The 14,140-nt window shown below is 42.6% G+C and overlaps 1 protein-coding gene across 2 annotated transcripts in view; it reads left to right on the plus strand.

Moving 5' to 3' along the window:
• CAST (calpastatin) overlaps window positions 1-14,140 on the plus strand; it is a 228,364-nt gene that overhangs the window by 162,862 nt on the left and 51,362 nt on the right. For both annotated transcript variants that reach the window (XM_030193407.1, XM_030193408.1), the window contains 5 exons: window positions 4,365-4,445; window positions 4,539-4,589; window positions 5,240-5,335; window positions 6,440-6,493; window positions 9,608-9,661. In XM_030193407.1, coding sequence (XP_030049267.1) covers window positions 4,365-4,445; window positions 4,539-4,589; window positions 5,240-5,335; window positions 6,440-6,493; window positions 9,608-9,661 — 336 coding nt within the window. The remainder of the gene's footprint in view (window positions 1-4,364; window positions 4,446-4,538; window positions 4,590-5,239; window positions 5,336-6,439; window positions 6,494-9,607; window positions 9,662-14,140) is intronic.

Raw genomic sequence — 14,140 nt, forward strand, 5'->3', positions numbered from 1 at the left:
TTTGAATGAAAATAAAGTATCTGCTGTTACCAGTTTATAGTTTTACTGTTTGATAGCCAACCATCCCTAGAAGGGTATTATTCAATATAACAGACACCAGTCTAATCACCCAGCTTAGATTAATGTTAAACATGTATTAATCTAAATTAGCAGTATATTTTACTAATCTACATGTAAGAAAAGAACTTGGTCACAAGGAGGAAGCTATTTCCCCAGCCTTTGCTGCTGATCAGCACTGGCCCTCCTGCCTGAGAAGCCCTAACACTTTCTAGGTTGTCTTAACAACAAAGGACATTATGGCTGCAGTTCCTCTTCCGAGCTAGCAGATACCATGATAAGGATGGCGTAGACCCCCTCCCTTTCACTTTCTCAGTGTTAAGTACAATTCTGCTGTACTTCCATAACTCTAAACTCTTCCTCTTGGAGACATAATCTGTCCAGCTCCTAACCACATTATTCATCTCCATAGACATCTTTGGCGTTGACCTCCGAACTGTTAGGATTCTGCTATTGTAACTATGAAAAGTCCCAAAACTCTTGCTTATCCATAACTCAGTAAAATGAGAGACACGTGCTTCCACCCAAAGAGAGGGCTGGTGCTGTGCCATGATGTCCCGTTGGCGCTCAGGTTCAAAAAGGCACATTTGACCCCCCCCCCCCCCCCCCCCAGTGGTAGTACTGAGAGACTACCACAAGGAAGTCAGAGGAGCCATTTTGATGGTCCAGGAACATTCAGGGATTGTACCTGCACCTCTCCCCTCCTTGAGAGGTGTAGGAATTTGTAGAGGATTCAGAGGAGGAAGTTGAAATGTGGTCTGTGGGGGATTGGTGGAGGTTGAGTTAGAATTTTGCCTGCCTTTTTGTTTAGACTCAGGTTTTAATTGGTAGCTGGCACTTGCACCTGCCTTGGGTCAGGTGTAAACCCCCATATATAAATTTTTATCATACTCCCATTGTAAAATGGGAATGCACATGTAGATTTTGGGTCCATCCAGACCACACCTCTGTGGAATCTCTGCTTGGTGTGGATCTCCATATTTAAATAGTGGATTTTTGAAATTGCCTTTTATACACGTATGTGATCTACATTTGTAAATGCTGCTATTTACACATGGAGATGCTTCTAAAATAAACTTCCTAAATCTATCAAATCTTTAAGGTGACATTGTTTTTGCTCCTACAGATTAATACAGCAACCTCTCCTGAAGTTTTATTATAACTATCCCTGCTCTCTTTCAGTACCCCCAAAATAGTGGCCCATGCATCTCAATTGGTGTTTGTGAAGCAATCTGGAGAAAAGTGCTTTTAAATACTGTTAAAGAATTATTTATTTATTAGGATTTATTTACCTCCTTTTTGAAGGAATTCACTCAAGGCAGTGTACAGTAAGAATAGATCAAACATGAGCAATAGACAATTACAGCAATAAAAATATTCAAAAACAATACAAAGTATGGAATGGTATACTATTTACTATGTCAACACAATACGTAATAGAACATTATAATTGATAGCGAAGGGTAAAGCAAAGATGTAACATATAGAAGGGTAAGAAAGTAGGAACAGCTAGAAAGTAAGGTGATTTAAAGAAAGGTGCACAAGAGGTCAGTGAAATGGTTAAATATTATCTCAGCTAGGGTAGGAGTGGATAAACATGTCCTGCTGCAGTATATGCAGCCTGACTCACTCCTTGTGTGTGTGAGTGAGACTGATGAGTTAGTTACTTCTTCCAATAAAGGCCTGGTTGAAGAGCCAAGCTTTCACCTGCTTCCTGAAGTAGAGATAGTCTTGTGGTAAGCGCAGCCTTTCAGGAGTGCATTCCAGAGTGTGGGGGCTACTCCGGAGAAGGCTCGCTTGCGGGTATCACATCGTGTAATGTCTTTTGGAGAGGGTGTGGTTAGTGAAAGTCCTTGGGAGGACCTTAGTGTCCTTGGTGGTGTGTGGAGGATCATCTATTTTTGAATTATTCAGGGCCATTTCCTTTCAGGGCCTTGAAGATCAGACATAGAGTTTTAAATTTATCCCTGTATTGTACTGGTTTCCAATGAAGGTTTTGCAAAAATGGTGTGATATGGTCACGTCGCTTGCAACCTTCTATGAGTCTTGCTGCTGCATTCTGAATCAACTGGAGCTGGTGCAGGCCCTTTGTAGTCAGACCATTGTATAGTGCATTGCAGTAATCTTGATGTTATCATGGCATGCACGACTGGGATAAGATTTACCTTCTCGATGTAAGGAGAGAGGCAGCATAGCTGTCGCAAATAGTAGAAGTAAAATTAAGAATTTATATTTACAAGAGTGGTGATAGGGAAGAAGCTGAAAACTACAGGCCGGTAAGCCTCACTTTGATGATTGGAAAAGTAATGGAAGCGATCCTGAAGGAAAGGATAGTGAATTTCCTGGAAGCCAATAAGTTGCAAGATCCGAGACAACATGGTTTTACCAAAGGGAAATCGTGCCAAACGAATCTCATTGAGTTCTTTGATTGGGTGACAGGGGAATTGAATCAGGGACAAGCTATGGACGTAATCTACTTAGATTTCAGCAAAGCTTTTGACACGGTTCCCCACAGGAGGTTCTTAAATAAACTGGATGGGCTGAAGATAGGACCCGAAGTGGTGAACTGGATTAGGAACTGGTTGAAGGACAGAAGCCAGAGGGTGGTGGTGAATGGAATTCACTCGGAGGAGGGAAAGGTGAGTAGTGGTGTGCCTCAAGGATCGGTGCTGGGACCGATTCTGTTCAATATATTTGTGAATGACAATGCCGAAGGGTTAGAAGGTAAAGTTTGCCTATGATACTAACATTTGTGGATGATACTAAGATCTGTAACAGAGTGGACACCCGGGAGGGAGTGGAAAACATGAAAAAGGATCTGAGGAAGCTAGAAGAATAGTCTAAGGTTTGGCAATTAAAATTCAATGCGAAGAAATGCAAAGTGATGCACTTAGGGAATAGAAATCCTCGGGAGACATATGTGTTAGGCGGGAAGAATCTGATATGTACGGACGGAGAGAGGGATCTTGGAGTGATAGTATCTGAGGATCTGAAGGTGACGAAACAGTGTGACAAGGTGGTGGCCGTAGCTAGAAGGTTGTTAGGCTGTATAGAGAGAGGTGTGACCAGCAGAAGAAAGGAGGTGTTGATGCCCCTGTATAAGTCGTTGGTGAGGCCCCACCTAGAGTATTGTGTTCAGTTTTGGAGGCCGTACCTTGCGAAGGATGTAAAAAGAATTGAAGCGGTGCAAAGAAAAGCAACGAGAATGGTAAGGGATTTGCGTTACAAGACGTATGAGGAGAGACTTGATGACCTGAACATGTATACTCTGGAAGAAAGGAGAAACAGGGGTGATATGATACAGACGTTCAAATATTTGAAAAGTATTAATCTGCAAACGAACCTTTTCTGGAGGTGCGAAGGCGGTAGAACGAGAGGACATGAAATGAGATTGAAGGGGGGCAGACTCAAGAAAAATGTCAGGAAGTATTTTTTCATGGAGAGAGTAGTGGATGCTTGGAATGCCCTCCCCCAGGAGATGGTGGAAATAAAAACGGTAACAGAATTCAAACACGTGTGGGATAAACATAAAGGAATCCTGTTCAGAAGGAATGGATCCTAAGGAGCTTAGCCGAGATTGGGTGGCAGAGCCGGTGGCGGGAGGCGGGGGATAGTGCTGGGCAGACTTATACGGTCTGTGCCAGAGCTGGTGGTGGTAGGTGGGGCTGGTGGTGGGGAGGCGGGGATAGTGCTGGGCAGACTTACACGGTCTGTGCCCTGAAAAGGACAGGTACAAATCAAGGTAAGGTATACACAAAAAGTAGCACATATGAGTTTATCTTGTAATGCAGACTGGATGGACCATGCAGGCCTTTTTCTGCCATCATTTACTATGTAATCACTTAGGTCAATAATAACTTCAGTGGGGATATTTTCAAACTGTCCATGGAGCTTGCAGGCATATGGGTACATAGGTCTCCAAATAACTTTTCAAAAGGAAACTCCCAGAGGGCTAACAAGGAAAAGCAGATAAAACGTTCCTGCACACTTTCTATCATTTTGGGAACGAAAACAAGTATTTTTATGAAAGTCCCATGCATACTTTTCTCTTCCTGATCTTACCCCATCCCTTCCTGTCCACAAGTAAAAGCACACCTGTTGTGCACAGTGCCCATATTTTTCCGGCAGCAAGAGGATGGGGGTCAGTTTTCAAAGGCCCTTTGTATGCAGTTAGTCACCTGTTTACCCATGTAGAAAGTTTTGATAATTTACCCTTTCCAAGAATCTATCACTATCATGGGTGAAGTCAGTTGTTTCATTAAGTGTGCAAGTGCATATAATGATTCATAGCTCGTTTGGTGTTACAGGAGACAAATACAGCTACGTATGTAGAAGAACTTGGTAAAAGAGAGAGCACGATCCCCCCAGAGTACAGAAAGCTTCTCGAGGTAAGGTCGATGACTGAAGGGATTCTACCAAACATGGTTTCTTGTTTCAGAAATTAATAGTGCTTCATTCACCACGAAAACATCTTCTTTCAGAACAACGATGGCAAAGCAGCTCCTCCTCCAAAACCAGAAGATGTTCCCAAGGTGAGAAGAAGTTGCAGGGCACATTTCTGGCTAAGAAAACACAGAACAGAGCTCTAGAAAAAAAAAAGCCTCCGATTTAGGAGGTCAGGTTGTATGTTTTCAGTTGATGAGTCCTATGCATGATGACTTGGTTGCCCCAGTGTGTTTATGCACTGCTGCTTATGGGGAAATGGATAGCACATTTTATTGTTGTGTACCATCGTATAGTAATGAGTCTCAAAATAATGCATCTGAGCTGTATTGTATAGTTCCCAGGTGTGATCTTGAAATACCAGGGAGTGCAGTGCAAGCTCTGCATTAACTTGAGCAATGAGTGGCGTTTAAATATGTTCAGATTAGCAGTGGGCCTAGTAGTACCAGAAGTAAGAGTGTATTTTGTGTTTTATTGACTCATCAGGTCAGGTTATAAGGCTAAAAAAAATTCTTAATTTGTAAGTCTATTTTCTTACAGTTTTTTTCTTTTTTTTTTTTTTTAATGATGTAAAGTTCAAGAAATCTATCTACTTCTGACTAATATTGAATCTGTACTATGGAGCATGAGTAGCATAGGGGGAGGTGAGAAGACTCTAGCCAATGAAGTTGTTTAGCAAAATAAATCACTAATTCAGATTTGTTTCGGTTTTTTTTTTTTTTTTTTTTTGATGCTGTAGCCCATGAGTGAGGATGACCTTGCTGATGAATTTTCAAAGGATTTTGTTTGTTTCTCAGCTACTCCAGTACAGTCTACAGCCCAAAGCAAACCAGAAGTAAGTGGCCCTGAGGGTGAGGTACAATCCTAGAGGTTGCTGAAAAGCAGCACTGCTTAGGCCCTTCAGAGCTGTTGGCCTGCCTTTTGTGATTTTTTTTTTTGGTCACTGGAAGTTTCAGCAGTGTGCCATTTGTGGGAAGATGAGGAAGGATCCTCAGAAGAGAGAGGGTGATGTGTGGAGATTCTGTGACTAAGTTCTGGGATCCCCTTTTGCTTCAGATGTTGGTTGTAGTGGTGGTGGGTAAGAGCTGCTTCCTTCTAATGTTTTTCCTGGAAGAGGAGGTCATCATTGATTTGTGTTAGCCTGAGAGAGGCAGTTGTGATTTTAGGAGGGTGGAATTTTAATCTGAAATTAGTGATGGGAAAATAAAATAGCTAGTGAAATCCAAATAATTAGGTGCTAATGGCATAGTTCTGCATTTTACTAGAATTATCACTTCCTCTGTCACTTCGGTTCTTACGTTCTATAGCGTGCTTAGGGCTCTGTTTACTAAGCCACATTATAGGCGTGTTAACGTTTTTAACACACGTTAACCATATATGTGCCTATACTATCCCTATAGGTGCCTACACTGTTAGCATGCACACTGATTGTAGGTGCATTAAAAGCACTAACGCACCTTAGTAAACAGGGCCCTTAGTATTTGAGAATTTTCTTTGGGGCAGGGGGCTAATTTTTTAATCAAGGGCATGATGAAGAGTCCTCTCTAGAATCTTCCCAAGCAGTCTCATCCCTGCAGCATTCAGCCACTGACAAAAACACTGACCCTGTGCATGCTCATATCAACTGTCATTCCCCTCCCCATGCTTGCATGGGTGAGGTGCCAGTTGAACTGAGCATGCTTTTAAATGCACTGCTGTGGGGATGAAACTGCTGGGTAGAACTCCAGAGAGGACTCTTCAGCTGGCAAGGCCCAGGGATCCCTGCCAGCTACACTAACGATGTGTGCTGTCACTGTGTTGGCTCCTCCATGACTACGCAACTGAGTAATGCAAAAGCCCATTGCCTTCCGCTTTTCCCTTTAGATTATTTTTGTTATACAGGTGAAAGCTTAGGTATGCTTCCTGCCTGTGCTAACTACTGACAAATTCCTTCTTCTAGGATAAAGCAAGCAGCAAAATAGCACTACCACCAAAAGCTGAAAGCACACCAAAGGTAAATGTCAACCGTATACTGCAAATTTCAAAATGAAAGGTTTCTTAAATTGAAAATGAATTTAAGGTTTCTTAAATTGAAAATGAAGTAGAAACAGATTATAAAGCTCCGATTTTTCATTTTTTTTCACAAGATGATAAATTTTGTAGGTTTGGATCAGGTATGTCAAACATCACTAATGATGGGCCATTACGCAGCTGCACATTCATCGATAGGCCACACTGAAATATTCATCCTCCCTATTCTCCCCATTACAATTACTTAGGAGCCAGGAGGAATAAAGAGCCAATATCATTCTAACACCCAACATCGAGAGAAAACTCCACTAATAAGGGTGTGTTAGTAGCAACCGCAATAATAAGTGAACACACCCTTGCGTTGAGAACTGTGTGGCCTCTGAGGCCAGAGCCCCAGAATGCTGAAATGTTTTCATGAGTGAACGTCTAGAACAAACTAGATAGTCAAGTGTATTACAGGTGGATAAAATCAGTAATACACAAAGGAAAGTCCAGGGTGGAGCAAACCATAGCAGTCCAAGGTCCAGTAAACAGAAGATCTTCATTAAAAGGGCAATTTTGTAATCTAGGTGCCGACTTTTGGAGGGTTTTTTTTTCCACAGACGGCGTTCTGTTTGATTAATAGGACGATCACAACGTAGTGGGAAATCTGCCCTAACTTTGTGGTTCATTTCCATTATTCCATATTAAACACATAAGAACCATTCTGACCCCTGAGGCAGGCGTTTGTACGCCGAAACACGGCCCGTTTCGGGTTTCAGATTAAAGGACGACCGTTATCTCTATCCTGAAGTCCCAGTGTTGCTTTTTTTTCTGTTTCTGTAATCTAGGTCAGTGGCGTAGCCAGGGGTGGGTTTGAGTGGGCCCAGGCCCACCCAGTAGCAGCATACTTATGATGTGGCTGGCAGGGATCCCCAAGCCCCACCAGCCAAAAACTCCCAACAAGTGTCCCTCCTGCATACCTTGTAAGCAGGGGCGTATCTGGACTCCGGCGGTAGGGGGGGCCAGAGCCAGAGGGAGGGGGCACATTTTAGCCCCCACCGCCACCAATGACTCTCTCTCCACCCCCCTCCCGCCGCCAACTCTCCCCCGCTGCCGTTCTTACTTTTGCTGGCGGGGGACCCCAACCCCCGCCAGCCGAGGTCTGCTTCCACCTGCCGCTGCCGTAAAAACTTCTTCTTCAGCCGGCGGGGGACCCCAAACCCCCGCCAGCCGCCCCGCGGTGTTTAAAATTCATCTTCGGCCTCCGTGGCCGTGCTGCTGTGATAGGCGCTGTTGAAATCCACTTCGGAGTCTGACGTCGCAGCACGCTGCGACGTCAGACTCCGAAGTGGATTTCAACAGCGCCTATCACAGCAGCACGGCCACGGAGGCCGAAGATGAATTTTAAACACCGCGGGGCGGCTGGCGGGGGTTTGGGGTCCCCCGCCGGCTGAAGAAGAAGTTTTTACGGCAGCGGCAGGTGGAAGCAGACCTCGGCTGGCGGGGGTTGGGGTCCCCCGCCAGCAAAAGTAAGAACGGCAGCGGGGGAGAGTTGATGGCGGTAGGGGGGTCCAGGGCAAAATCTGCGGGGGCCCAGGCCCCTGAGGCCCCACGCAGATACGCCCCTGCTTGTAAGTAGCAGATCTTCGCCTGCAGTGAGCAGTGACATAGATACTGCTCACACTGGCCCCACAGCCTTCCCTCTGATGTATTTCTGCCTAGGTGGAAACAGGAAGTTGCATCAGAGGGAAGGCTGTGGGGCCAACATGAGCATTGTGTATTAGTTGCTGCTCACTGCTGGTGAAAATATGCTATTTAAAAAGTATACGGGAGAGGGGGGATGTTTGAGAGACCATATGGCATGCAGGCGAGAGGAGAGACCAAATCACCTTTGGGACGGGGCGAGGTTCTTCTGCCCACCCATCTTGGGCCCAGGCCCACCCAAAATTGGGTGTCTGGCTACGCCCCTGATCTAGGTGCCAGCATTTATGCACCTCTTGTGTGTATAAATATTTAGAACACTAGCACTAATATTGACAGGGACCAGTCAGTTTGAAGATATAATGCCACCTTTCCATTCTCTACACTGGTTACTGGTCAGTTAGTGTATGAAATGTAAGATCCTTATGAGAGCTCCTAAAGCTTTAAGCAATGAGGCTCCTGTGGCTGTTGCTGCACTTTTGAAGTTTTGCTGTCCATCTAGAAGAGACGTTCTTAACCCCGGGAGACACACTCAGCCAGTCAGGTTTTCAGGATAACCACAATGAATATACATGAGATAAATTTATCTTGTGCATATTCATTGTGGGTACCCTGAAAACCGGACTGGGTTCAAAACCCCGAATGTTGAGATCTGAAAACCAGATCAGTGATACATTTGCTTGACCAAGACCTGCTCATGTGTGTTCAGTGGCAGAACCAGCATTATGAAATTCATTACCAATTTATTTATTTATTTGTTGCATTTGTATCCCACATTTTCCCACCTGTTTGCAGACTCAGTGTGGCTTACAATAATACATCATGGCAAGCGCCATTCAAGAGTAGCTAAACAATTGGTTGCATACAAAAAAACAAGTGTAGCATAATGGATATAAACAATTCAGTAAATCAGAAACTGACTATCAAGTAAGTAATGATGGGTTCAAGACTACTAATTAATGTTAATATTTTCTGGAAACAGGGCAAAACATTTTTGTTTAGGCAAACATAATTACGATAATATATAAAATGTAACACTGTTTATGCAGTAGTGTGGTTTGTTGTATTATAAGAGACACCTAAGGTTTCTAATATTTGTTGTATTAAGTTGATATATTTTCTTGTTTTATTTTTCAGATAGTCCATTTTATTTTGATTAGTTGATTATATATGTTGATTTTATAACCACCTTAGAGTTTTAGATAATGTGGTCTAGAAATTTTAAAATAAATAAATTAAATATATGGAGGGCAATGTCATTATAAATGAGTTAATGTTGTGATGTCCAAGTGGCTTAGAAAGAATTTTTCTGAATTAAACGTAATATATAGGAGCACACAAAAAAAGTGAAGTTTTTTACAGTTAGATGTATTTTCAAATACAAAATAAAATTAATAATAATTGTTCTTTGTAGGGTAAAGAAGGAGCTAAAGTAATACCTCCTCCAAAGGCTGAGGGTGCACCAAAGGTAAGAGTATACATAACAGATCTCTTGCTCATGGTGGCAAACCTTCGTACATTTTCTAAATTTGTGAATGAAATGTGAAGACTGAAGTCCTGAAACTTCGGCTTTTTATCAGGAACACAACATACTGAAGCCCTTTTACAAAGCAATGGTAGGGCTACCGTGCGGGCAGCACGGATTACCTTTAAGCTTTGTGTGCTTGTTTACCAGATTTTGTGTGGTCTGTTGCCTGGTTCCATGCAAAACCTGATGGATTTGCCTTCAAGAAATGCTTTGCCTACATCTAGGGACTATCTCATGCTTCATTATCCAAGTTTAAGAAGCTTCATTATAAATCTGTTCCTACTACAGGCTTTACCTACCAAGCTAGAAAGTTGTGGAATTTTCTGCCAAACCCACTAAGATATATATCATTGATTACCTATTATTTTGTAAGTTGCTGAAGGCATTTCTGTTTAATTAATCCCTTACCTGTAGTAGTGATTGTTAGTGTTTACAAAATGGATTTATTTTATTTTATATCACAGTTTATATACCACTCTATCTCATATTCTAGGTGGTTCACAACATATCATGTTCATAATTTAGCATGAAGGACTAGGTTCTAAATATGGCGCCTAAAAAATCCACGTGTAATATAGGCATATTCTGTAAACTCCACTTAGATTTATCCACGGTATATAGAATATGCCTAGCGGCCACGACTGCGCCTAACTGTAGGCACATCCATTTACACCAAGTAAAACTTGGTGTACATACCAGCACCTAAATTTATGTGCAAAGCAGGTGTATTCTGTAGCTATGCGTGTAGTTTTTCAGAACGCCCATGACATGACCATTTCCCCACCCATAGCCATGCCCCTTTTTACATGTGCACATTAGAATTTAGATGTAGCGCATTATAGAATACGCTTATCAATTTATATGCATATATTCTATTTATTGACAATTGGTGCTGATAATTGCTTGTTAAGTGCTGTTATTAATGCTGATTGGCTTGGATTTCCGCGCAGAAATCTAAGTGCGATATATAGAATCTAGTCGGAAACCACTAACATACTAACAAGACATTACATGTTCCTAAAGAAAATACATCTCCATACATAAAATCATTTCCCTCCACAAAATCCAGACATTGCAATCCTATGTAACTGGAGGACTAGACTAATGGTTAGAATAGTGGGCTGAGAACCAGAGAAACCATGCTCAAATCCACTGTGGCTCCTTGTGACGTTGAGCAAGTTAATTTCCATTACATAGCTTCCCACTATTTTTACCTGGCTCATTCATGTGTTATCCTATTCCGACAGCATGGGAGTGACTGACAAAAGTTGACTGTTTATCTTCTGCAGTCATTGGGTTGGGTGATCAATTTCGAGAACAGCAGACTAACTCCGTCACAGATGCTGTATTATCTGGGCGCTCTGTTCAACAGAGCATGGGAGAAGATCTTCCTCGCAGAGTGCAGGAGACACATCTACTGTATGTCTTCCTTCCTTGGCCCATTGTAGGCTCTGTGTTGAAAACAATCTCATTGCACTGTGGTTGATTCTCATCATAGTCCTGGATTGGCCACAGAGGCCATGGTACGTGGACCTGATTCAGCTCCTGGACAGGTATCCTCGTTTCTTTTCATTTATTAGAATTTGATATACTGTTCCTAAACAAGTCGAAACAGTGTACAAGATAAAATACAAAATAGAACAGGGAAAAGATCTCCATAGTAATGATAGGACAGAGCTCAGTCACACAAACCGCAAATATACAGACACTCATACCTCATAATACAGACTTGTCTAACCATAAGAAAGAAACAACAACACTCAAGATACATCATCAATATATATAGCATAATAAAAGCCCAACAAACCAATGCAGTAACATTCCATACAAATCAAAGCAATACAATAGTGCTTCCCTTGCTGCAGGGCACCTGACTGAAATAATTATATTATGTAAAGGCCAATTCAAAAAAGTGCATTTTGAGTGCCTAGCGGGACATCAGTAAAGTCTAATAATCTCAATTTTGGGGGGAGCGAGTTCCAAAGGGCAGGAGCAAGAAAGTGGAATGCTGATGCTCTTGTGGACTCCCACCGTGCTTTAGAGTGGAACAAGCCTATTATTGGTTAAAGAGCGAACAATACATGCTGGTGTATAAGGTATTGCTAATGATTCAAGATAGGAAGGAGAACCAGTATGTAATGCTTCGTGTATCAATAGAATTTTAAATTTAATACGGTATTCTATGGGGAGCCAATGAAGCCATTGCAAAAGCGGAGATACATAATTGTGACATTTCGCTCTGCAAGCAATATGAGCCATGGTGTTCTGAAGTGTTTGAAGTTGCTTCAAGTTGGTCTTGGTTATACCCGAGTAAACAGTTATAACAATCGTAATGTGAATTTATATATTCATAGAAAAGGGTGATAAGAGATGAGCTATCAACTAAATTTTGGATTGTCCTAAGATGTCGAAGAAAATAGAAGTCAGTCCTTATTACCTGGAACACTTGGGAGTAAAAGATAGTTGAGTCCAAAATGACTCAAAGATATTTAAAGAAGTAACTGGCATATTAGGTCTATCAAAAAGTGAAAGACTTAGCTGAGGAATAGGGGAAGAACCAGCGATCCAACAAGAAACTGTCTTCTCAGGATTCAAAACAAGACGATATTGAACTAACCAATTTGCAACTTCACGTAAACAATCCTGCAGTGGTGAAAGGTTGATAGCCTGTTGATCAGTATAATGAATTAACATGAAATCCCCCTCCATCTTCCACAGGTACGTGGGCTAGTAAAGCAAGGTCTGAAGTTCATGGAGGATCCGTGTCCCTTTGGTTTACGGCTTGGCCATTGAAAGGACTCGGTTGAGACGAAACTGTTTTTCTGATTCAGTCATTGCTACCTTGCTTCAGGCATGGAAATACTCCTACATCCATTCATATGCGCAAGGGTGTGGAGGACATTCAAGGGCTGGTGTTCTGAGTTCAGACTTTCTTCTCTGCTCAGATCGCCCACATCCTAGCGTTTTTACAGACACGCCTTTAGAAAGGATTGGTGTTGAATTCTCTGAAAGTTCAGTTTGCAGTTTTGGCCTGTTTTAGGGACTGCCTACAGAAGAGGTCTCATGCGGCTCACCCAGATACCCAGCTCTCGCAAAGAGCGGGTTGCTTGCGACCTCCTTATTGTACGCTATGTCTAGAGTGGAACCTCAGTTTAGTCAATTGGAATCTTCATAAGCCTCCTTTTGAGCCACTCAGGAAGGCCTCCTTGAAAGATCTTACACTAAAGACGGAGTTCTTGGTGGCGGTTGGTGTCAGCATGTAGGGTTTTGTAGCTTCAGGCTCTCTTATTGGGATCCATTTCTTCGCTTTTTGGAAGCAAGGGTCTTCCTGTGTACAGCTCCTTCCTTTTCTTCTGAAAGCCCCCTTCCTTCTGAAAGTGGTATCAGCATTTTATCTTAACTGATCTGTGGAGCTTCTGTCCTTTATGCAGAGAGGATGAAGAGGCTCGGTATTCCTACTTGAAGCTTCTCAATTTGCGTAGAGTCCTCATTAGATATCTGGTAGTCACAAATGAGTTTCACAAATCGGACAGACTGTGCTTTTTGGTAAACAGAGGCTTGGCCTCATGGCTTTCAAGTCCATAATTGGTTGAAGGAGACTATATCGTCAGCTTATTTGCTTACGGGGAAGCAGGCTCCTCAGGCCTTGCGGGCTCATTCTACGAGGCGTACAGCAATAGCCTGGACGGAGACTACCTTATTGTGTCTGGCTCATATTTGCAAGGCAGCAACGTGGTTGATACCACATAGCTTTGCCAAGTGCTACAGGGTGGATGTTGCAGAACTCTCGGAAGTCAGTTTTGGGGCTTTGGTCCTCAGGGTGGTGCCGCCAGGATCCCACCCACTCAGAGATTTGTTTTTAAACATCCCACAGGTTCTGGAATAGTGGGAAGCTATGTAATTTGAGAAGAAATTAGGTCTTGCCTGATCATTTTCTTTCCATTAGTCCTTCCCACTATTCCAGAGGCCCACCCAAGTTTTCTGAGATATTTAACTGGTGCAAAGTAATGGGTCAAATAAAGACAGTCACCTTGCAGGGTGCTTCCTGCATATATCTTGTTGTTCTTCAAGTTGTCTAGAGATGATAGAGGCCCACACGTTTACTCGTCTGGATAGTGTTAAATTAGCAAATTGTTTAAGGTTGTTGTGTTTATTCTGAGTTTCTCCTTATTGCTTGTATCCGTAAATACTGAGGAGCTATACTAGATGCCAAGAGAGATGTTTCAGCTCAGTTTTCAGTTATCTCCACCTGCTGGTTAATGGGCACAACTATCCCACAGGTTCTGGAATAGTGGGACGGACTAATTGAAAGAAAATTATCAGGTAAGACCCAATTGCTCCTTACCCTCGATTACCTCAGGTATAAACTTAGGGGTCAGTGTTCAAAAGGGTTTACTGCCTGGTTAAATTCCACCGAGC

The sequence above is a fragment of the Microcaecilia unicolor genome, chromosome 2 (genome assembly GCF_901765095.1).
Source record: "Microcaecilia unicolor chromosome 2, aMicUni1.1, whole genome shotgun sequence".
Taxonomy (NCBI): Eukaryota; Metazoa; Chordata; class Amphibia; order Gymnophiona; family Siphonopidae; genus Microcaecilia; species Microcaecilia unicolor.